Below are 24221 nucleotides of genomic sequence, written 5' to 3' on the forward strand. Positions count from 1 at the left end.
AAGCGTATCCAGCATTGCAGTTGCCATGTCCTAGTAAGCTTTCAAATGTTACAAAAAATATCCCTTAGAATAATTAAAGCTGCAATCTGACAGACATATGTCTTATCGGTAGATTTGTGCACTAACTGCTTGCTGATTTTCTACTGTTATATTATTTATTTGAAATATCCATGCACAGCTCGCCTTAACAGAAGACATCCCAAGGCAACATACAGATTAAGAATGAATAAAAACCAGTAATAATGATGAAAGAGCCATCACCCATGAAAAAAACAAACCAAAAGCTGTCCCAGCTAAATGCCAGCACAATGCTATGCCAGCAAATTAGGAAAACCAAGAGGGAATCTGTGAGAGTTTGAAGAATGGAGCACATGTGCTGTGGGCCTGGAAAGTTATCAGATTGCACCATTATGGATTCAAGGCTAAATTGCACAAATGTTTTCAAACTGTTTCTGAGAGAGCGGTAGGCAAGGGGAAGACTGACAGGAAGGCTAAAGGAGATAAAGCAGTATTGTTTGATTTCTCTCCCATGGATAGATGTTACACAGACACATACATACATCTTCCCTTCCCATAAATATTTGTTATCCCGGAAACTGATACAATGAGTTTAAGAGCAAACAAGATACCTAGCTTTTCTTTTCTGAAAACAAAAACAAAAAACTATTTTAAACTAATCGTGGGTTTGTCAGGGTATTTTACATTAACAAAAAGTTGACCACATCTGCCCATGTCTATGTAATACAAATATGTGATAAAAGTGTAGTGTGACAGAAAGAACACAGCAGAAATGTGGCTATTTTTACTGGGGGGGGGAACACGAACTCATCATGAAAACACAAAGAGCTATTCAGCTATAAACTGTGAAGCTTTTGTATTAAGTTCATTTAACTGCAATATCCAGAGCTATTGCTACAGAAATCCATTGCAGTTTCAACTGTATTGTGTCTTGAAGATGAACAGATGAAGGGCATATCCAGACAGTGGGTTTAACGGGCCTTTCTCCAAGCCATGGTGGCCCAAACGTATGCTGGCACAATTTGCCAGTCTCTACACTTCCTCAGTAATGAGACCAGTGATTGATACTGATATAAGACTTTACTGAAGGACAGGTTATGGTCCAACAGTTGGGTGATTTCCTTGCCAGCAGGAAAACTTTCCACCAATTGCTCCCCTTAATGTGGGCTGGGGCTTGGGACGGACCAGATATAGAGGCAAGTTTTGACAGAGCACTTTGTCTCTGCTTTGGTTCCTTAACCATTTACACCTCTTCATTCTCTGCCATACTTTATGTCTTTAGTCTAAGCATTTCTGTTGGATGCACTTTTCACTTCCATAGTTAAAATCTTCTCAGGCTCTTATGTTGACTTCTTGTCTGACTTTTCTTTTGGAATTGTCTTTATCTGTCCTGGTTCTTTGCTTGCAATGTTTCTTGCTCTGTCCATTTTGCAGTCATGTCAACTGCTCACATAGAGGGTTGGCGGGCATGACAGCCTGCTGCAGAGGGGTCATTTCAGCACACTGCACGGGGGATCTGATAGGTACTGAGGGGGAAAGCTGGAACTGTGAGGTGAACAGAAATTAAGAAGCAAATGTGGCATAAGAAGGAGGAAGCTATATAAATATTCAGGATAACTACTTGTTCCAATAGAGGAGAATAAATGTAGCTCAGGGTTGAACTGTGGAGTCCTTGGTGCTCTCTGAGCTTGGTTGTTTGCTTGCAGACATTTCATTACCCGACTAGGTAACATCATCAGTGCTGGACAGAACTACTTGTGATTTTTTTCTTTGATTCTAGACTCTGTTACACTCTCCCAGATTCCCTGTACAGCAGACTTGGGAGGGGAAAACCCCTCCACAACCTGCCAACACACCTGGCATGCAAAGGATTTGAGCAGGGAGAGCATCACTTCAGAGATCATGTGGAGAGCAGCACTGACTTAAATCAGTGAATCACAAGGAGAACCTGGGAGGCAGCCACAATCCACCGAAGACAACTGGAGGGGAAGGGCCATGTGTGCAATAGCCCAAAACAGCCAGTAGGAGCTGGGCAGATTCCAGGCCCTGGCAATAATCAGCTCAGTTGCCACCAAAGTACCATATATCAAGCTTCTGTTGGGAGAAGATGGAATATGCTACCTGCACATTGGATAAGTAAACAAAAGTTAGCTGGCCTTGGCTGGGGATGAGAGGAAGGGATGGACATGTGGACATGTCCTTGAAGAATGGTCAGCAAGGCATCTTCGAGCTGAAGTTACGGAGATGTGCACATGCATATGGCAATCCTACGTTCCTCAGTGGAGGAACACTTCCCAGATTGCTTTGGCCCAAGCAGAAAAGGTGGTTGTGTGATCGTTCTGTCCTATCCTAGCCTATCCTTTTTTTGTCTGGCAGGGCTCTTTTGGTAGCATATCAGTAAAATGAGGCCTCTCTGGATTTGGTGGATGCAAAATTGCCTTTGATATAACATAGTTTAGCTTCTACTTCTGACAGAAGTTAGAGACATTATAGCAAAAGAGCTTTCTGTCACCATACCAGGAGTCCTCCAGGACAGGCTCTATACTCCCATTGCTCTTCTTACCAAAAAAAGAGCACTCATGCTGCTTCCTATAATCTCTCAGCTGGCCTGTTACATACTCAGAACAAAGAGAAAAAAAAAAGCTGGATTTAATAGGACTTCTAAGTAAACGTGTTTTGGATTCCTGTGAAACACTGGTTGCCATGTTTGTGTGCTACAGGCACTACCTGCCTGGTATATCCTGCATGTGCACACAGACACAGACACAGTTCCAAGTACTTTCATATATGAGTTCAGAAAGAAACATGGGATACAACAGTTCATAGCAGCAGTAATTACTGAGGATACTCCTTTCCTTCTAGCAATGTTTTACTAGGATACTTAAAAAATTAAATAGCAGAGTGCAGTTGGAAAGACCAATGGCTTCTGTTGTGAATGTGCCCTGGGCTCTCATCATACATTCCAGGAATATCCAAACTGTAGCCAGAGGCCACACGAGGCCCCAAAACCTTGTGGCCAGCCCCACAGCTTCTCCAAAAGTTTCTGTCAAATTGTAATTTTTCGAATAAAGGCAAAATAGGAAAATTATTAAATGTATGTAATCATATTCACTTTTTTGAACTGATTTAATTTTATTTAAATTGGCTCCATCCTCTTTTTGGACTGTGCCTGCCAGCAGACCATTCAAAGATTTTAAAAAGTTGTATTCCCTTATTAAACACAGTTTCCTTTTCTATAAAAATGGCACAGACCATCTTTCATTCTTGTATTTCATCCCCTTTTCACACACACACACACACACACACACACACACACACACACACTGAGAACTGAGGATAGCCCAACGCATATAATAAGATGTGCTGTAGTTCATAAAAGCTTATGTTACAGTAAATCTGTAAGATTGTAAAAAGATTTTCCTAGTTTGTGAAGTATCAGAAGTGATAAAGTAGTGCCATCTAGTGAGATATTGGTATAACTGCATTTAGTAGAAGTTCTGAAAGGTTCACTTAATTATTTTTCAAAAAATCAAATTTGAAAGAGGTCGTGTTTGATATCTCAGTTGCAAGATTATTTAAAATCAAAGTCATTCCATTAAATTTTTACTGGTTTGCCTTTTGGAGATGTCTTGCTTTTCAATGAAAGGGCAGAGTTTTTCAGGTTTAACTTCTTTTCTGAGTCTTTAGACATCAAGTTCATATATAAAAAGAGGTGCACTTTGATTCTCTAGGATATCTGCAGTTATGTACATACTTATAGACATTTAATAAAATACCAATATACACTGCTTCTCTTCCATCCTATAATCCCCAGTTCAATTTATAAAGTGATGAAGGAGAATGGCAATCATCTGGTAAATCCAAGGCTAGTGTAAAACTAACTCTGTTATTAAAACCTTTTTTAATATAGTTTTTTTTTAATTGGCATAATTTTACTGATCCACTCTGTTCCAGTAGTCAGTGCAGACAGGCTATTCCAAAATAAATGAAATTACAGCATGCAGAGCAAAGGTTCCAATACTGATGCTCAGTGACAAGAGTGAATTAGCATTCTGATTCATTACATATTCCTAATTCCTATGTAGAAACATGAATGCATCAGCAGCCTGAGTGAGGAACTGAGGTGCCCTTGCAACTCAAAATAAGCTTTGGTCTGAGGTATTTATAATATAAAAATAATATAAATATTGTAAGAAGGAAATCAAATTCTCCCCCCTTCCCCATGTCAGCAGGAAGTCAAAGCTTCCCATTTGTCTCACCCTACCATTGTTTATCTTAACAGCAATCAAGGCATATGATTAAATTATAGTAAGAACGGGCTCACCTAAAAAGATTAAAAATGTAGCAGGAAGAATCAAGAGTCCTCCACTCCAGCCCGGAATCAAACAACTAAAGACCTAGCAGGAAGGGCCAACATTCCTTGAAGCCAGAATCAAATCATAAAAAGATTTCTTTCCCAAAGGATCTATTCCAATTAGACAATACCTGATAAGGCAAACACAGGAAACCCCATCTCAGTAGGGTGCTTGACCTTAGAAGCTCCTTAGTCAATTTCACCGGAGGGAGCTCGCTCTTGGAATCCCGGCTAATTACCTTTTCTAAGAATTCCTAGAGGGCGGGCATTCCTTCTCACCTTTCAAGGAACTAGAGTATCTTCCCTATAAAAGGAACTCCTGGGAAACCCAAGCGCCGCCGCCCGATTCGTTTTGTGTATCTGGCTCTCGGAAATAAAGTCTTCTCTCTCCTTCAAGCAACCGCCTGCGTGTTTATTCCCGGCTGGGAGACGAACCTCGTAAGCTTTCTTTCTAACAATATGAATATCTTATCTTTATGTCTCAGTGAATATACCTGCGACCACCTTCTCCAAGTTAAATCTGCCCACCCAGTCTGGTCCCCAGTCCACAAGGAGCCAGCCAGTGAGCTTTGCCTTCCTTGCATAAATAGGAAGGGCAAGAAGCAGGGGAATGACCAGTTAGGTCTAGCAGTGGCAGTAGTAGGGGCTGAGCCTCAGGATGGCCATGTTGCCAGCTTACTGCAGTCCGGTCTGGAATTTATGAAGTGAACTTAAGGAACAGATGGGAACAGCATGGAAGACAAGCAGCTCAAGCTGCAGTGCAGAATTACCTAGAGTCTGAGGAAATGGAGTAGCATATAAATTGTGGAAATAAACAAATAAATAAATTCCATTAAATTGGGATTTTTCTCTTTTGAGAGTTTGAAAGAGGTGCTCCATGCATAAATATTTTTGCACAACCCACTTAAATGCAGAACGACTCATAATTAAACCTACAAATAAAGAGCTCTTTCAGCCCTTCCACATCCAGAACTCTAGAAGCCACATCATGTTCTGGAGGAATGACAGAGCATTCTGGAGTTCCCCAGAATGTTTTGTTCTAGAATGGAACATTTTGTACATCCTTTCATGCTACAAGAAATATTATTTTAAAAATTCTTTATGCCCAGGACAAGAAGGAGCAGTATAAAGAGGAACCAAGGCAAAAATTTAAGTAAGCTATTTTGTTGCACTGCGCATCTCTATCAAATCATGAAACAAGAAGCACCACAAAAGACTGAACGGTATTTTGAGAAGGGTTCTGGTCCTTTAAAAGCCTGCATGAAGAGATTCTGTTTAAGAGTCCCATCAGCTCAAGATAGCATGGAAAGCACTGTACTGTAGCCATGGTTTTCTTCCCTCATAGCCTTTAAAGGCACGTGAAGCCATTTAACATCTAGAACTCTAATACATTCCATGAAATTCTCAGAATGCCCTTGCTTTCTGATGTAAAATATCCGTCTCCTTCCTAAAAAAGTGACTATGTTTTATGCTTATATTTCTAGCTATTATTTGTTTAAAGCTTTTCTTAACAATTCTTGATGACTTTAATCTTCCCACAGTAGTTTACAATATTGATACAGTATTGGTCTGCTACTACGTCACTGCCTTGGTTTCTCTATTGTCAAGTTTAATATTGTCTAATGACTTTGTCTTATGGAATATTATATTTATGGATTTTATTTTATGGAATATTATACCTGTATAGGGAAGCTTTGTTCCAAGGGCAGTTGATGAACAAGGTAAGTAAATAACGTTTATTTCTGAACAGATATATAAAGGGTTGCACTGTTAGCTTATTAAAGATTAGTCGTTTATAACCCAGTCTTAGTTTATGAAAGAGAACAAACTAACTTTCCTGCCCGTGTAACCTTTACAGGGCAAATGATTAGAAGCTACAAGGAATTGCAATACGGAAATGGAAGTGACGACAGTCTGAAATAAAAAACCCGGTTCCCGACAATCACCCTAGGATGCTTTTCGGCTGCCAGACGACGATCAAAGTATCAGGTTAGGATAGGGGCGGGGCACCGAGAGCCAATCCGAACGATCTCTACTCGTTTCTCGCGCCACCCTGAAGCGCCACTTGTTGTGGTCGCCTAGCAACCGGCCAAAGCAACCGTTGCGCGGCGCGTCTGGCACGTAGCCACAGAAGCCAATTGAAAACCGGACGGGGAGGCCTGGGCGGAGCCGCAACGGCGGACCAATCAGCGGGAGGCGCGGCGCGTTTTAAACATCTTCCGTGGCGAAACGGCGTGTTTACTGTTTTGGGGTCTCTCGAATATCGGAGGGGGCGAGGATGCCGAGCCGCCCCGAGGATTACGAGGTACTCCTCACCATCGGTGCCGGTTCATACGGCAGATGCCAGAAGGTGCGGCGGAGGGCGGACAGCAAGGTGAGCGGAGAAACCCCCGGGCAAGTGTCCCCTGGCACCTGGCGTTGCTGGCCCGCGCGCAGAGTGCGCCTAAACCCCGCGGAGCGTCTTCTTCCGCCCCTGTTGCGCGGGGAAGGTCAGCCCTCGTGTATCCATTGCAGCACTCATGGATCTCAACGGGGTGGTTGTCCGTTATCCCTGAAGCCCGGAGAGTTCTTGAGAGCCAAGCGTCGGGCGCCGCACTTGTGGTTACCTTAACCAAGATTTAGTCCATGTTGCAGAACTGCACGATATCCCGAACCATAAGCTACCACCAATTCACACAGCATTCTAGGCTAAACTGTAGTTGGCTAGTTTGTGATTCAATGTGTTACACAAGCAGCCATTCGAGGGGAGGTTGAGACAGCCAGGAAGACCCCACCTCGCTAGTCTCTCACGTGGTTTTAGTTGCTCGCCTTACTAGCTCATAAAGTGAAATTAGCTTTGAAGTTGGCCCTGCACAAGGAGAAGAAGACCAGCTCCCAAAATGTTCCTGAATTTGGTTTATTTTTTTCAATTAACAAGGCAGTACATATGTAGTTACATGCATCTGTGGGTTGAATCACACACAATAAATAACCTTGAATTCTGGATTCTAATACTTTAGGTCTGGGATACATATTCTGAAGTACTAGGGCCACATGCAATTCTAGAAGCTATCCTTAAATTAACCTGTAGTTCCTTTGATAATTACAATTAAATTGGAATTTTTGCTATTATTTTAATGGACCTGGATATGTGTGCTAAGAAGACATTTTCTATGTTAGCCTGGCCATGGCCACAGTTTAGAAGTTGGATTTTACTGCTACACAGCAGACATATTTCACGTTTTGTATAATGGGAGCATGCATCTTGTGACTAGCAATGTCATAGTACTATTTTGTAATTCTGCAATAAACACATATTAAAACAAAATAAATCTGATGGCCTTCAGGAAGACATTGAGAAGAGAACTGTTCCATAGTATTTAGTCTAATACTGTCAGGGGGTCATTGCTATGTGAGGAATTTTATTATAATTTTATGGGATGTTATTCTATATTTGGATGGTTTTGGTTATTTCTAAAGCACTAAGACTGGGTAGTCAACAATATAGAAATATAATAAATTAAATCTAATAATTGTGTTTTAAGAGGCAATCCAGTATGCCCCTTATCCCTAAATGCTCTTAGGAATAGGAAGGTTTTCACAGCCTTCCTAAAGGCTAATAGTTGTAGGTCCATGCACCTTTTCACTTAAAGGCTTAATTTACTTGTGAATTTTCACCCAACAGTCTTCTGGTGATTCCCCCTCCCCCCCCCATTGTTTTATTGTTTGGGATAGATCTGCCAACATCTCTTCATTCATTGGTAGAGTATATGCTTGGCTAGTGAAACTGAACAGACTGAAAATCCACAAAAACTTATTGGGTCTTGGGACCATCCCACGTTGTTCAGAAAACACTTGTGTTCTGAGGAATATAGTTTAAGAAATGTTGCTGTGAAGTCTCAGGCCTTTGGGGTAGTTTGTTTCCACTTGGACGTTTGTGGCACAAACAAGCTTAGGATATTTGTGACTAGTTTGGGTAATTATTATTATTTTTTAAAACCCTAAGATTTTCTGTTCTTCTTGATTATGTAGTTAAAAATTCAGTGGGATATAGAGGGAGGCCTGGATATCTGCTTCTCCTTGGATCACTATGGTGTAAAAGTCCTGAAACCCTTGTTAAGTTATTCCTGGTTAGAGTTGACAGAATTTATAGCCTCCTGCCAGAGGCAGTATATTCAACATATTATAATTATATTTAACAAGGCAAGACTCTTCTTGAGGGAAAGCCTGGATTAAAAAAGAGCTGCTTTTTATTATTGTTTTATTATTAAACTTATTTTATAAGAGTATCTCTTAATATTATAAAAAAGGAGGGGTAAGATGTTTGTTGCAAGTGAGGCATGAGATATAGTTTGCTTATTCTTGGTTTAAAGAAAGATTCTAGTCCACTGGACTTCATTCAAGGCACAATAGGATTGTGCTATTTAATCATTTTTGTACTTTCATTGTTTAGAATGGCTTATTTATCTTCTTTCAGGTTTTAGTCTGGAAAGAGCTTGACTATGGATCTATGACAGAATCTGAAAAACAAATGCTTGTTTCTGAAGTGAACTTACTTCGTGAACTGAAACATCCAAATATTGTCCGTTATTATGATCGTATAATTGATAGGACAAACACAACGCTTTATATTGTGATGGAATATTGTGAAGGTGGAGACTTGGCTACTCTGATTGCAAAATGTACAAAAGAAAGGCATGTAAAACCTCTCTGGATTATCGTGGTGTTTATGGGATGTATGTTGGAATTAATCACTGTTTAGTGCACTTTTAGATAACCAGCCTTCTTCCTAACCCTTCTGATTGTAGTTGAATATGTACTCAGGACTGAGCTGTACTGTTTACTGATCTCTTCCTTGTATCCCCTTTCTTGCAACACTTCTGTGGTGTACAATTGCCAAAGTTAGGGCAGCTAACTAGAGTTACCTAGCAATAGATAGGCATGAACTCCCTTGCAGTTCCCCTGCTCCAATGGCTGTTAGAGAGCAAGTGTCTTGAGACTGAAGTTAAATCCATGGAAACAATGAGATATAAAAAGATGGCACTTGGAAGCTTCTGATCACTCTATTGTTTGATTGGAGAAGGCCTAATTTTACACCACAAAAAGAAGTGCTCTAATTTATTAATCTTTAACTATATGCATGTTAAGAGTAATCACTGAAATTTCAGGAGTTAAGACAACTTTCACAATGGTATTTGGTCTGATTATTTTTATAATATGGCAGGATATATTCAAATTCAAATATTCCCAAAACGTTTGGATTATAAAATAGTTTATAAGCTAAGCAATTATTTCTGCACTTTTCTATTTAAAGTATTTTACCCCCATCTCCCTGTATTTTGGCCTCAACTTTAAATGACACAGAGGATAACAGAGGATGGAATACAAAACAAAACTTGAATACAAGTTTACATTTACAAAATTAAAAATTATTTGCACTGGCCAGTAATGATAGTTGTTCCTGTTATGGAAGCTGTCTGTTCAATGTTGTAAAGTAAAATGTGATAAACTGAAATCCTTTTGTTTTGACCCTGCATCTTCCTTTTAAATCTGAACTAGAGTAGTAAATGTTGAAAACCATAAGCACTGTTCCAACAGCAATCCCAAAAATGGGACACTGAGTATACATAACAGAATGATGAACAGAATAGATCAAGGGTTGCTAGGAATCCAGAATTCCATATGTTGGGGCAAATTTCCTGGTCCTCCAGCAAAGAGGACTCCAAGAAACCTCTTTATGCTAAAGTTGAAAAAGGTAAAAATTATCCTTCCCCAAACCTGGAGGCAATTCTTGTTCTTCCCAAACTCTTCTGTTTAAAAGAAGGTTCCAAACAGACAGATTTATCTTGTACTAACATTTGTGGGAGAAACATCTGCAGAAATGAAAAAACAGTCTGTTTCTTGAACTTGGGGGCGAGGTGGGGATTTTTTCTCCCTTGTCAATAGATTTGGATAAGAAAATAATAGATTCTTGCTGCTTCTTATCTTACATAAATCCTGTAATCTTCTGCCTCTTTGAAGTATTTACAAGAGGTTAGGAAGAGGGAGATAGAATTCCTGTTAAACTGTTTAGAGAAGATTAGTAGCAAAAAATTTATTCTGTCTTCATATGGTACAAATGAAAAAAAATGGGAAATGAATGAGCGAAGCAAAATGGGAAAAAATCAGAGGTAGAAGCCAGAATATGAGGGAACAAGAAGTTAATCAAACCAATATTTATTACAACTAATTTTTGGTTATTGTCAAATTCATGACAACAAAATGTTAGTTGCTGAGTTGTATGTATAAAGAAGGCTTGGAAACACCAGAAAAAGAAGGGGTCTTGCAAAACTGTTCCTCATATTGTATTCAGAACACAAATTCACTGCATTCCGTTAGGATTAGAGGGCCAGTTTTGCCCATTTGCAGTGTTTTATTTTTTCCATATAAATATAAATTCTACATTTGTTATGGGAGAAATTAAAAGAGTATGTGAGAGGGTTATCTGCAAAGTGAGAATCAAATTTAGTTTTGTTTCAGGACTTAACTATTCAGGTAAAAACCTCTCCTCTCTAAGGAACCTAAAGTTTCTTATTCTTAAATCACACTCTATAGTATAGAACTTTGGAAACTGGCTTAATGAAAAAAAGAGGTTTCTTAAGGTACTTAAAATGACCTTTTTCTCTTTCAAAAGACATTATCTGGATGAAACCTTTGTTCTTCGAGTCCTCACTCAATTGACTTTGGCCCTGAAAGAGTGTCACAGGCGGAGTGATGGTGGTCACACTGTGCTTCACCGAGATTTGAAGCCAGCAAATATTTTCCTTGATGGCAAGAAGAATGTGAAGCTTGGTGACTTTGGCCTGGCTAGAATACTTCATCATGATACCAGTTTTGCAAAAACATTTGTTGGTACACCATATTATATGTCTCCAGTAAGTGTCCTTCAAAATCTGCTGCTGTTGTATTTTTTCAGATTGGTTTGGTTCTACTTTAGCATGGTTGATTTACAGTATATCCAGTAAACAAAACTAAAATTGAGCATGTATTTTGCCAAGCTATATTAACTACCTTGATTTTTTTAACAGCCAAAATTAATTGAACTAGAATGATTTGACATCACACTAGGCTTCTTCCTAATTAAACTGTCCCCCTGATAGAAGCTTAATTAGTTCTATCTGTGGAACAGTTAGGGGATCTCCTCCATCTTCACTCCTTTATATGCCCCAAATTTTACTCTGGGAGTAAGAAGGGGAATGCTTATTGGGCAAGTAGAAGTCTGATTGCATGTTTTTGAATTTTGCTCAAAGCTTTATTGGAAATTACAGTATTTATACCATAGTACTCGTCATAGCTGTGTAAATATTTACAATTTAAAAACACATGCTTTTTTTCATGGGCTTTTAAAATATTAAGAAGACACTGAAAATAATAAATATATCCTTTATATATCTGCAAAGAATATCTGAAACATAATCATTAAATGGGATAATTCAAACCTAGATAGCTATATATACATAATATACCAAGAAAGAATATTTTTAGAAAAAACACCTACAAAAATATTGTGGGACAAAACTTGTTTACTACCTTTCAGAACTGTTAGAAGAGAAAAATTTAAAACCACCTTGAAAGGTAAGGAGTGAGTGAAGAGAGTGTTTTCTTGGAATTCCAAATCTGCTTTTGTCTTCCAGTGCTGGCAGAATCCAGGTCTAGGGCAAATAAGGATGCGGTTCCTATACTATAATTATTAACAAACTGAGCCAATGCTAACTATCTTAATGTAGTATGAAATGTTATCTACATTGAGTTTGATTGTACTTGAAGTATTCCCACTGACATTTATAGGGCTTAAGTTAATCATTTACTAAGTTTTTTTCTTATAGTTCTGCTTACCTGATCTGGATGGATATATTGAGAGTAAAATCTTTGAACCGATTTCTTAGCAAGCAAGGTCATGCTGGCAGATAATTCCAGAAGATATAGGCTGGGTTTACTCAACATACCAAGCCATATTATTTTGATTTGTTTGATATGCATGTTCTGTGAACCTAGCCACTATGGTTTATTCAAACAATGGCTTAGCAGCCCGGAAGTCCCACATCAGCCAATGGCTTAACATGTTGTGTGGACCTATTCACAAAACCTATCTGAGTGGTGCCATTTTGAAGAAAATTAGGTTAGGAAGGTATGCACTGTTAAGGATTGCTTATAACTAAAATTTCTCCAAAATGCATACTACTATGTAACAAATTTCCTAGAACTGTATTCCCTCTAATTTGCAATTTTATTGCCATGCAAGTATTTATATTTTAAGAACTTTTTTCTCTTTTTTAGGAACAAATAAATCGCATGTCCTATAATGAAAAATCTGACATCTGGTCTCTAGGCTGCTTGCTATATGAGTTATGTGCATTGTCGTAAGTACAGTACTGCAAATGTTTTTAAGCATGCATTTGAAAGTAATATTGAGCTGCTCTTCAGTATAGCTGTATTCTTGATGTCAAGCAACAGAACTTAATATTTTGCATCACAATCCTCTAGAAACATTAGAAGTTTAATGGTGACCATTTTGTGGATTTAAAATTGAAAAGCATGTCATTCACTTTTTCTAGACCTCCATTTACAGCTTTTAACCAGAAAGAGCTAGCAGAAAAGATAAGGGAAGGAAAGTTCAGACGAATTCCATATCGTTATTCGGAACAGCTGAATGAACTCATCACAAAGATGCTAAACCTGAAGGTAAGATGGCTTCTCAAAAAAAAACAAGGAGCAGTATTGAAGGAGCTGCACATGGGAAATTTTCTAGGCCTAAAGTCCCTATCCCATTTAACTTTTAAGTATTAATTCCCCACCTCCATGCCCTATATCTCTCAAAGGATGATCCTGAGAATGTAGTAAGTTTGTGTGACTGTTTAGATTAGTCTTTAATACAATTACAGTGGGGCAGAAAAGTATTTAGTCAGCCACCAATTGTGCAAGTTCTCCCACTTAAAAAGATGAGAGAGGCCTGTAATTTTCATCATAGGTATACCTCAACTATGAGAGACAAAATGGGGGGGAAAATCCAGAAAATCACATTGTCTGATTTTTAAAGAATTTATTTGCAAATCATGGTGGAAAATAAGTATTTGGTCAATATCAAAAGTTCATCTCAATACTTTGTTATATATCCTTTGTTGGCAGTGACAGAGGTCAAACGTTTTCTGTAAGTCTTCACAAGGTTTTCACACACTGTTGCTGGTATTTTGGCCCATTCCTCCATGCAGATCTCCTCTAGAGCAGTGATGTTTTGGGGCTGTCGCTGGGCAACACGGACTTTCAACTCCCTCCAAAGGTTTTCCATGGGGTTGAGATCTGGAGACTGGCTAGGCCACTCCAGGACCTTGAAATGCTTCTTACGAAGCCACTCCTTCGTTGCCCGGGTGGTGTGTTTGGGATCACTGTCATGCTGAAAGACCCAGCCACGTTTCATCTTCAATGCCCTTGCTGATGGAAGGAGGTGTTCACTCAAAATCTCACGATACATGGCCCCATTCATTCTTTCCTTTACATGGATCAGTCGTCCTGGTCCCTTTGCAGAAAAACAGCCCCAAAGCATGATGTTTCCACCCCCATGCTTTACAGTAGGTATGGTGTTCTTTGGATGCAACTCAGCATTCTCTCTCCTCCAAACACGACGAATTGAGTTTAGACCAAAACGTTCTACTTTGGTTTCATCTGACCATATGACATTCTCCCAGTCCTCTTCTGGATCATCCAAATGCTCTCTAGCAAACCTCAGACAGGCCCGGACATGTACTGGCTTAAGCAGGGGGACACGTCTGGCACTGCAGGATTTGAGTCCCTGGCGGCATAGTGTGTTACTGATGGTAGCCTTTGTTACTTTGGTCCCAGCTCTCTGCAGGTCATTCACTAGGTCCCCCCGTTTGGTTCTGGGATTTTTGCTCACCGTTCTTGTGATCATTTTGACCCCACAGGGTGAGATCTTGCGTGGAGCCCCAGATCGAGGGAGATTATCAGTGGTCTTGTATGTCTTCCATGTTCTAATTATTGCTACCACAGTTGATTTCTTCACACCAAGCTGCTTGCCTATTGCAGATTGAGTCTTCCCAGCCTGGTGCAGGTCTACAATTTTGTTTCTGGTGTCCTTTGACAGCTCTTTGGTCTTGGCCATAGTGGAGTTTGGAGTGTGACTTTTGAGGTTGTGGACAGGTGTCTTTTATACTGATAACAAGGTCAAACACGTGCCATTACTACAGGTAACGAATGGAGGACAGAGGAGCCTCTTAAAGAAGTAGTTACAGGTCTGTGAGAGCCAGACATCTTGCTTGTTTGTAGGTGACCAAATACTTATTTTCCACCATGATTTGCAAATAAATTCTTTAAAAATCAGACAATGTGATTTTCTGCATTTTTTTTCTCATTTTGTCTCTCATAGTTGAGTTATACCTATGATGAAAATTACAGGCCTCTCTCATCTTTTTAAGTGGGAGAACTTGCACAATTGGTGGCTGACTAAATACTTTTTTGCCCCACTGTAAGTGCCTGTAGTGAAATTAAATCCAGTTGTGTGGGAGAGACATATACCTGTCTCATTAGATCCCAAAGTGTCCTCTTTCCCTAGCATTTTTTAAAGAACTTTTCTGTAAACTGAATATGCATTTTTCTGATTTCAAGGATTATTGCCGGCCTTCAGTTGAAGAAATTCTACAGAATCTCTTGATAGTTGACTTGGTATCTGAGGAGCAAGTGAGAATTTTGGAGAGGAAAGGGCGACGATCAGAACAGGATAAAGTAGAAAGACTTTCAGGAACACCAACAAATGAGCTAAAACTGAAAGAACAACAGCTGCAAGAGAGAGAGAAAGCTATAAAGGAAAGGGAACACAGACTAGAACGTAAGAGAATTAATAAAGCAATGGGATGTGGAATTGCAGTGTCCTTGGGTGATATGAGCTTAAGCATCACAACAAATGTAACACATCTCTGCAGGATGCCTAAGGTGAAAATGCAGATTTGAAGTGAAGGCATAGTGACAATAAAATAACATGGAGTTTCAGAACACCTATAATTGGACTTCTAGTGTCCTAAAATAGTCTACTGATGCTCTCTGAGTTCAAAACATACACAGAATGTTAATGTGAGCATTGCTGCCTAAGGATCTAAATGATGACTGTGCTATAATAAGGCCGGGCGGTGTAGTGCATAAATTGTTGGATAACACCAGAGTTGAAATCTGCTCTCCCATGAAAGTTCGCTGAGTGACTTTGGGTCAATGGTGCGCTCAGTTCAAGGTGCCTTACAGGGTTGTTGTTTATGGAAAAATTGGAGGCTAGAGTGCTATGTACATTGCCTTGAGCTCCTGTAGCAAAGACAGAATATATGTTTAACAAATAAGTAAGACAATGCAAAGCTTACAGCTGAGCTTAGGAGATTGCCAATACCAGCATTTGGACTTCACAAAGTATTTAAATTGTATGCAGCTTTTCTCATAGACATAATAGTCACCCAAATAAACAAATGTTATTGTACATGCCTCTCTGCCAAATAAAATATCCAGTGGTGTTAACTGCAGTCTTATAAACCTATTTGTCTTTTTGTTCCAGAGAGAGAACGAGAACTGTGTGTTCGGGAGAGATTGGCAGAGGACAAATTGTCTAGGTCTGTTCTTAAAATGTCTGAAATGTCTGTTTGCTACAATAAGGTTTGTTTTAAAAATGTTATGGCATAGGTTTTTGTGACTGGATCGTTACTGGAAGGGTTAGGTGCCCTCCTATGTGTGGAATTTAATTCCTGGTATCCTCCAGCCATTATGACCCTTTCTGAGAATACTAGAAATTAAAATTCTTGCATCTGGATGGAACTCAGGCTGGGAAAGGCTGCCTAGCCAGGCATTTGTGATGTAACAATATTTGCTAGTCTTCAAAATGCCCCAGACTAATAGGGGAATTCTTTTGGAAATCATTTTAATGTAAGCTTTGTTTGTACTAATCAACTCCTTTTCATAGGGCTGAGAATTTGATGAGGAATTACAACTTATTCAAGGACCAGAGATTCTTCCTGCCAGCAACTAGCCCAGGTAGGAGAAGATACAGGAAGCTCCTACTGGACTACTAACCAGGAATGCAGAAGCTCCCATCATTATATTTTGTTTATTTCTATGGCTGATATCAGCCTTCTGGAATTGTAGTAATCCCAGAATATTATAAAATTCTTTACTGTGTAATTATGTAGAAAAGCCAGACCTGCTTCTATACTGAACCTGTGGTCCTCTAGCTCTTAGGTCTGGAACTCTAAGTAGCCCCACTGACGCAGGAAACAATAAAAGATGCTGCAAGAGTTGCAGGACCACAAATTCTTTATCTCAGGTTTCAGTAATGGCCCTTCACAAGTAATGAAGTATACATGCTTCAGGATTGTAAGAACCTTTCCCTATATAGAAAATTATGACTTCTATTAGACCTTTCAAAATGACTGCTGTTGTTACTGTTTTGTGTATTTGGTCAGAGGCAGGAAAAGTATACAATCATACAAACAACTTCATCAGTTTCTGTTTTTATGTGATACTTGGCTGGTATGCCTTGTATATAAGTTTAGGTGACATTGTGTAAATATAGCTATTTAATTCTCCTTCCCTTGTATCGGATGAGATTGTTTTTTACTTTTATATGTTTCAAATTGTGATCAATGTTCAATTTTGACTTTATTGAACTGTGAAGTTAGTCCTTAATAAAATATATTTTACTACTTTGCAAATAAGAAAATGAGATTTATATAGATAGGATAATGAAAGATTTCAGTGGCACTGATTTTAAGTTAGGTCTTCATTTCTTAAAGGCATTTAGTTTTACTATAATTATATATGCCACTATGTTCCTGTGGAGCTGGCTTCAAAATGCTGCCCTTTGGCTGTTTTTCAGCCAAGTTCCTGGGATACAAGGAGTTATTGCATTCTTGGAAATCCCTCTCTGCTTCAAAAGCTGTTTCTCACAAAATATTTGGGGCTGTCTTTGAAAAAGGCCACTTTGAGCGTATACAGCTTCAAAGCTTGTCTAGCCAATGAAGACTTCTTTTTAAAGAAAATACCATTATAAGTAAAGGGCTTAGTTGTCTAGGAACTAAACACATTCCATTTTTTATTTGTGGTAGAAACAGCTGTCTCTTAAACATCATTTGCTCTTAATTCACCTGAATAGTGAAGGACCACAGTGCTATATCAGAACAACTGTAGGAGATGGACTATCCTGTTTTGACACTAAAATTAAACTTCGGCTAACAATAGCTAACATTAAGCAAGGCATTCTAACTGTAACTAGTCTGCCCTCGCCCCAGTGCAGCTCTTACATAGGCATCATTTAACTACTTCCATTACCAAAAAAAATCACAACCAAATATATATTGTAAAGCTGTTTCTTTTAAGAAACAAGGTTTTCTGAATTTGCTTTTATTATCTTTCTATTTGACATTTTAAACTTCTATGTTCATTGACCTTACCAAAAATATATAAGAGGGGGCTATGCTGAATCATACTGATGACCTCTCTATAGTTTTGTCTCTATCGTTATCAACCAGATGTTTTTGAGAAGCCCAAGAGCAGGACATGGGCACAGTAACAGCATCTGGCATTGAGATGCATATTCTCTCCCATACTTTTAGTAATCTATACTTGTCCAAGATAATGGGGCCTAATTTCTAGTTTCACTATGTGCTATGCAAAGAAGTGCTTCCTTTTACCTACTCTGAGTGTAGAAACTGCTTGAAGCATAGCTTGCAAATATACTAAACTATTCAATTACAGTATATAGTGAAGAAAAATCTACAAACAAAAGCCCACACTGCTTACTGTTTTGGATGACATGTATTCTGTAGGCTTAAAGATTTTGGTATATGGTATCTGATAACCACATCTATAGAATTAAGAAACCAGGGGCATTTTTTCACCACAAATTTTACGTTTTTCTATGCTGGCTGAGTCAAGAGGCCACTTTTGCAGGGAAGTTGCTTTGCTTATAAGAACCTGAAGACTCTTGACTAGGGTCTAAGGAAAGGAAAAGGATTGAAGAGGGGATCATAAATGTTCTGTATTTTAGATACCTTTCTGAAATGAAAAACTTATTAATGCAATAAAATAGTGTAGCAAAATTCTGAAAAAATCATGGAAACTAGTTCAATAAAATCTTACATTGCCATATTTATTTAGGGTTATAGAAAATGTTACTTACCATGTAAAATGATACTCATTTATGTTAAGCATCTGTTCAGCAGACCTAGTGAGTGGCAGGGTGGAATCTGTGATGTCCATCTGTTGGATGGATACATGGATGCAGTTAGAATGAATTTTCCCTTTCTCACTGAATGCTACTAAGATCTTTCATTCAGAGCAGTAGGAAGAACAGTGCATTTGTGCAAACAAACATTTGTTTGCTAAATGTTGCCCTAAATGTTAAGTAGAATAAAGCTTTAGTTCCTCTGTAATATTTGTTTAGGTTTTGGAAGAAAATAAAACAATAACTTTTCAGTTAAGATTCATGATTTGTCCTATTATTTTACTGATCTTTAGCTACATCTCCATCCACAATTCCATTATATATGTTTTAAGGATTTTTCCTTCACAGCTTTCTCTGCTAGACTGTTCTAAATATGTATGGAGAACACATCCTAAGATCCAAAGCCGATTGCATCTCCTCATGCTTTGGTTGTCCAAAACTTACCATGAAATTGTGATTTTTAACGTGATAGAAGAGAAAAACCGTTCTTCCTTAGATTATCATATTAACTAACTACAGTATGATTACTGTGAATCAAACTTAGTTTCTGTCCTGACTTTGCTTAGTTCTTTGTCCTGGCCCTTCTAGCTCTGAGATACCACTCAGAGGCCCTTCATCTAAAAAAAGTTACGTGGGCCTAAGCTGTCTGAAAGTAGAAGCACAGAAGACATTAACAGATGCTTTGGTGGCCTCTTTTCTAAGTACTCAGTGACATTCTGATTAACAAGGCGATTAAGTGTGGGCTGAAGAGCAGACAATAGTGTTGTCGACCTAAAATTTGTATTCACAGAATACCCATCAATGGTTAGTCACTGAACTAGAGTGGCGTTTTACAAGTTTTAATCCTGTATTCTTCAACTTTTTTTTTCCTGATGACTTGGATGAAGAAATGGAGGGAATGCTGATCAAATCTGTGTACACAGAATTGAGTAGCATACTAATACCCTGGAAGACAGAAATAAAATTCTATCTGATCTTGATAGATTAGAAAAATAGGTTGTGAATAACAGAATAACAGAGACAAATATAGCTCTTTTCTTAGAAAAAAATTAAAATGTACATGTATAGAATATGAGTTAGTACAGGTGAAAAGTATCATGGAAAGTGAATAAAAGCAGTATAATCTGGGTGCAAATTAAATGCTAGGCTGCATCAACAGAAGCAGTTTGCAAATCATAGAAAGTTACAGTTCTGCTTTATTCTCTATTGACCGGACCAATTTTGAGTAGTATTTCCAGTTCTGAATGCTACATTTTAAGATGGAATCAAAGAATAGCAAGAATGTTCAGAGAAGAATAACAAAGATGTTCAAGTTAGGTATACCATATGGGCTATGGACTCAAAAACCTACCATTTTGCAGCTCTTGGGCTGCAAAAAATCAGCGGATCACAAGTTGGCAGCAGAGACATAAGATTCTGTAATGGCATGCTTAGCAGACCTTGGAAACACAGAGGAGGCAGCAAGACAGTGAAGGGAGGAAACAGGAGGGAAGTGTGAGAGAAAGAGTAACTCCACATCAAGATTAATGTCAGACCCTGCGAGCTGGCAAGCTGAGGAAACAAGAACCATTTTGAGTTCTGGAAAAATATTATAATAAAGTAACAGAATATTGAAAGCCTACAAAAGATTCTTCCACACAACATATATTTAATTAAGGTGGGGTTACTTTCTGATGCTTCACCTGGACTCAAGAATCTCTTCTGGACTGGACTGTTAACTCGTTTAACTGTCTTGCTGCCTCCTCTGTGTTCCCAAGGTCTCTTGAGCATTCCATTGTAGATTCTAATGCTATTGGTTGTCTGAATTTTTGCAGCCCAGATTTAATATGCCAAAATTCTATGCAGGGAGACTGAAGGGGCTGGAAATGTTTTTCCTTAGGAAGACTGAGGGGAAAATGATAGTACTCTTAAAATATCTCAAAGGATATTACACAGAGGAAAACCAAGACCTGTTCTCTTATCATTCTAGAGGGCAAGAAATGGAATAGCAGATTTAAGTTACAGGAAGGCAGATTTGGGTTGAGTGTTAGGAAAGCCTAACAAGTTTTGATCAGAAGTTCCCTTGATACTTGAATCAGTTACCAAGGAAGCTTTCCTTTGCTGGATATGTTCAAACAGAGACTAGGAACCATGTGTAAGATTGCTTTAATCTGAATCTCTGTTGAGGAAAGGGTTGGACTCAGTAGCCTTCCCACTCTATGTTGGTTGTTCCAAATGTTGGTTGATGATAAAGACTGGGTCAGATTTTCCTTGGTTTTTGCTCTTAGAGCTGGGTTCCCAGCTTATCACTACAGAGCACAGAACAGTCATTTTTTATCAGGATTTTAAAATTAATTACTTAATTGCATGCTTTTTGTTCTTCTCCCCTCTCTCCCTCCCTCCCTCCCTTCCCAATGTGATCATAGACATATTGCATTATCTTGTACCAACAACCAACCAACTCCTTGGTTGGGACTTTTGTGGGGCCCTCTCCTTCAGTGCCTCTACTTCCTACTGCCATTTCACTCACTTCTCCCTTCAGACCTGATCCAAATAATTTTCCAAGAAAAAAGATCAGTAGTTTACTGTTCCTTCTCATTATTTATTCAATAGGAGATACCAGCAATAACAGGAAGATTGTGAGCAAATGTGTCTCTTCATATATCCCAAATTGCTGGCATGACTGAGTACATAGCCTGTTGAACTTAGACCAGCAAACCCTAAGAAACTATAGGTCATAGTCATCTAGATCAGCAAAAGCTAGGTGTGCCTGACTCCAATTTCCCTTGTAGGATAGTTAAAGGGAATAAAGGATTTATGGGTGCGCACATACTCTGTGTTGTCAAGAAGAAAGAGAATAAAAATGTATGTCAATTAAAAATCTATAATAGCCAGTTTCTGAATTTAAACACCTCTTGTTGGAATAGGCTTCACAGACTGGTATGCAACTTCAAGAATAAAATAATAGAAAAAATAATAAAAGAACTATATTATATTATTGTGAGAAAAGAATATTATATGATCAAAGATGCTCATACTATTATCAAAGGTGCCATGTCATTATTCTAGGCAAATTGATTTTATATAATTCTACCAAATGTATTAGCTTTTTCAAGATAAATCTTCTTAGCACTGCTGGTTCTTGCTTACATATCACTCTCTTTTTACAAAGGAGAATTAATCATGAAATTAAGAGATTAACTAAAGCTAAAAAACAAGAGCATAAAAGAGACTGATGCTGTTTGTTCATCTGAATATTGTCTAGATATGTTTCAAATGACTTTCAGAGAAAAATCCTGTTCTTCCACAAAAAACGAAAAAAAAAAAAAGATTAAGCTGGAATGGGTTTAGAAACTATAATAAAACTTTACCTTAATTTTTTTTCTTCACTAATAAGTTACTCCTACTGGATTGCATAACAGTGCTTGCCTTTATGTTAATATGGCTTCGTATTCACATTTGCCCAATTAGGCCACCAAAAGATATGAATTCTAATATTTTGCAAATTTGATAGCTAAAGAAGTTTACATTAGTATTACAAAAGTATCTTTCTGTTTATGTTTTTAAGAAGATGAAATATTACCTATCCATACGACAAGAAAAAAGAAAGTTCAGTTTGGTGATGAAAGTAAAGAAAATGCCCAGTGTGAGGACAACCTGGAAAACTTTTCCCAATCAAAAGAAAAAAGTTGTAATTTGAAGAAGCGCCTTTATGCTGCAAACCTGCGTGCTCAAGCCCTGTGTGAACTGGAGAAACACTATCAGCTGAAAAGCCGTCAGCTCCTTGGAATGCGTTGAAACAAATCATTTGTGCTTGTATAGAATTGTGATATTTGTATACTGTTTTAAAAGTATATTTTCTGTAATAGTTATGATGAAGAAGTCTGTGTAGCTAGTTTTAGATAAAAAAAATAAGCGCTAAAATGTTTTAAACTTATGTAAAATATAGCTTAATGATATGTGAGCATTTCTTTTCTTAAAAATTGTGCACCTTTATACACTCAACTATACCAAGAAAGTACTAATACTTTAACAGAAAAAATTGGATAAGAAGATGTTTTATGATTAAGATGAGAGTAACGCTGCTACAGTGTATCAAAAGAAAACAGAATGCTAGGATGGGGGAATCTTCCTCCTTCCAAAATTGGCTTTTTCTATTCTTTTAAGTATCTTTTTAAATTTAATTTTTGGTGTTGATATTTTTGTATGTGTAAGTGCCAGTTGGCTGCATCTGTTTTATCCCCTTTAAGCATTTCAGAGTTAGGATTACTGATACCATGGTCTGAAATAATGATAAATTACTTAAAAGGAAAAAAAAATCTAGTAATCAGAACTGAGAAAAATCCAACATTTGGCTGGCAGAACTTTGCATATAAGCAGCTTGCTTTGTTAAAGCCTGATCTGTTTTGAAGTTTTCATCGTAAAGATAGCAATCTATCTATCAGATGTTATAGACTGTAATTCCTATAAACCCCAGACAGCACAACCAATAATTAGGGATTTGAGAAACTAGTCCCAAGCATTTCAAGATTATTCCTACATTTATTAAATGCTGAAGAGAAAAGAACTGTTGTTAAAGCATGACAATGTAAGAGTTTACATATGTAAAGGAATTATATCTGAAGCGAGTTCATGGATATCCCATGCAAGTTAGAATGTGGATTTCTTCATTGGTCAGGATGTACAAATGCTCCAGCTTGGGACAGAAAGCATCAGTTAAATAGGCTTGTGTGTCTATTTTTCATAGTTTGTAATAAATAATATGAAGGCGCACTTGATCTAAGTTTTGTTCTGTAAATCCAAAGGTCTGATTACTAATAGTTTTTACTATTACTAATTACTAATATTATCCCTGTGGTGATAATACTGGGTTCTTGAATTCAGGATTGACTTATGCCTTTGTTTCAAACAGCTGTTTCTAAGAAACATACTGTTAAATAACTTGACATAGGAGATCCTCTTATGACACAGAAAATCATGGCTGTAAGAAATACTTGTGTTCTTCATTACCTAAAAGTGAATGAACTTTTGCATCCCTTGCAGCCTGAACCTAAGTTGTAGCTACCAGTTACGGGCTGCACAGATCAAGACAACCATGAGGCGGCAGCAAAGAGATACAGAAAATTAATTTTTTTGCAGGCCAAATTTGGCAGCTCAACCTTACCATCTAGAACATGCAACGAAATACAGCCTTGGGTTAGGATGTAAATTGTTGTTTAGATATATTTCAGCCCTATGCTCAAATTAATTTTAAAATTCTTTGAACAGCTGACCTTTATGGTGCACCATATGCTGTTTTTGAAATTCCCCTTAGTAAAATGAGAACAGTCTAATTGATGAGTCATTGTTTCCCAATAATTACAATTAGTGATGTCAATGTTGGGAAATTGATTGTGTCTTCTTCTCCTTTCTCCATCTCATAAAAATACATAGTATGCCTATTTCAGGGCATTTGTCATTTTAAAAGTGAAACAAAACAATATAAGGCAAGGACTGGTTTATGTTTTCCATAGTGGTATTATCTACTCTTTTCAGTGAGAGAGTTAACATTTATGTTTATCCTTTGCTTTGAAAATGGAATCATACCTCTGCTGGCATACTGATTACAGTATCCAATTTCAAAACTGAGGTGAGAAAAGTTAG

The 24221-nt window shown here is 38.0% G+C and overlaps 1 protein-coding gene across 1 annotated transcript; it reads left to right on the forward strand.

The window, feature by feature from the left end:
* The first annotated feature begins 6371 nt into the window (after nucleotides 1-6371).
* Nucleotides 6372-23345, forward strand: NEK2 (NIMA related kinase 2). Its single transcript, XM_007426868.4, has 9 exons — nucleotides 6372-6746; nucleotides 8829-9046; nucleotides 11025-11265; nucleotides 12668-12750; nucleotides 12946-13072; nucleotides 15011-15230; nucleotides 15939-15993; nucleotides 16341-16411; nucleotides 22147-23345. The coding sequence occupies exons 1-9, from the start codon at nucleotides 6651-6653 to the stop codon at nucleotides 22374-22376; spliced, it is 1341 nt and encodes a 446-aa protein (XP_007426930.1). The 5' UTR covers nucleotides 6372-6650; the 3' UTR covers nucleotides 22377-23345.
* Nucleotides 23346-24221: the final 876 nt, after the last annotated feature.

The sequence above is a fragment of the Python bivittatus genome, unplaced genomic scaffold (assembly GCF_059951505.1).
Source record: "Python bivittatus isolate LINGU-HERP-01145 unplaced genomic scaffold, Pbiv_v1 ctg000020_np1212, whole genome shotgun sequence".
Taxonomy (NCBI): domain Eukaryota; kingdom Metazoa; phylum Chordata; class Lepidosauria; order Squamata; family Pythonidae; genus Python; species Python bivittatus.

Bases quoted from the DNA above. Each gene is read 5' to 3' on its own strand.
- NEK2 (XM_007426868.4), top strand. From the start codon at position 6,651: ATGCCGAGCCGCCCCGAGGATTACGAGGTACTCCTCACCATCGGTGCC. The intron at 15,231-15,938 runs GTAAGAGAATTA...TTTTTGTTCCAG, and splicing joins AAGGGAACACAGACTAGAAC to AGAGAGAACGAGAACTGTGT. The intron at 16,412-22,146 runs GTAGGAGAAGAT...TATGTTTTTAAG, and splicing joins CCTGCCAGCAACTAGCCCAG to AAGATGAAATATTACCTATC.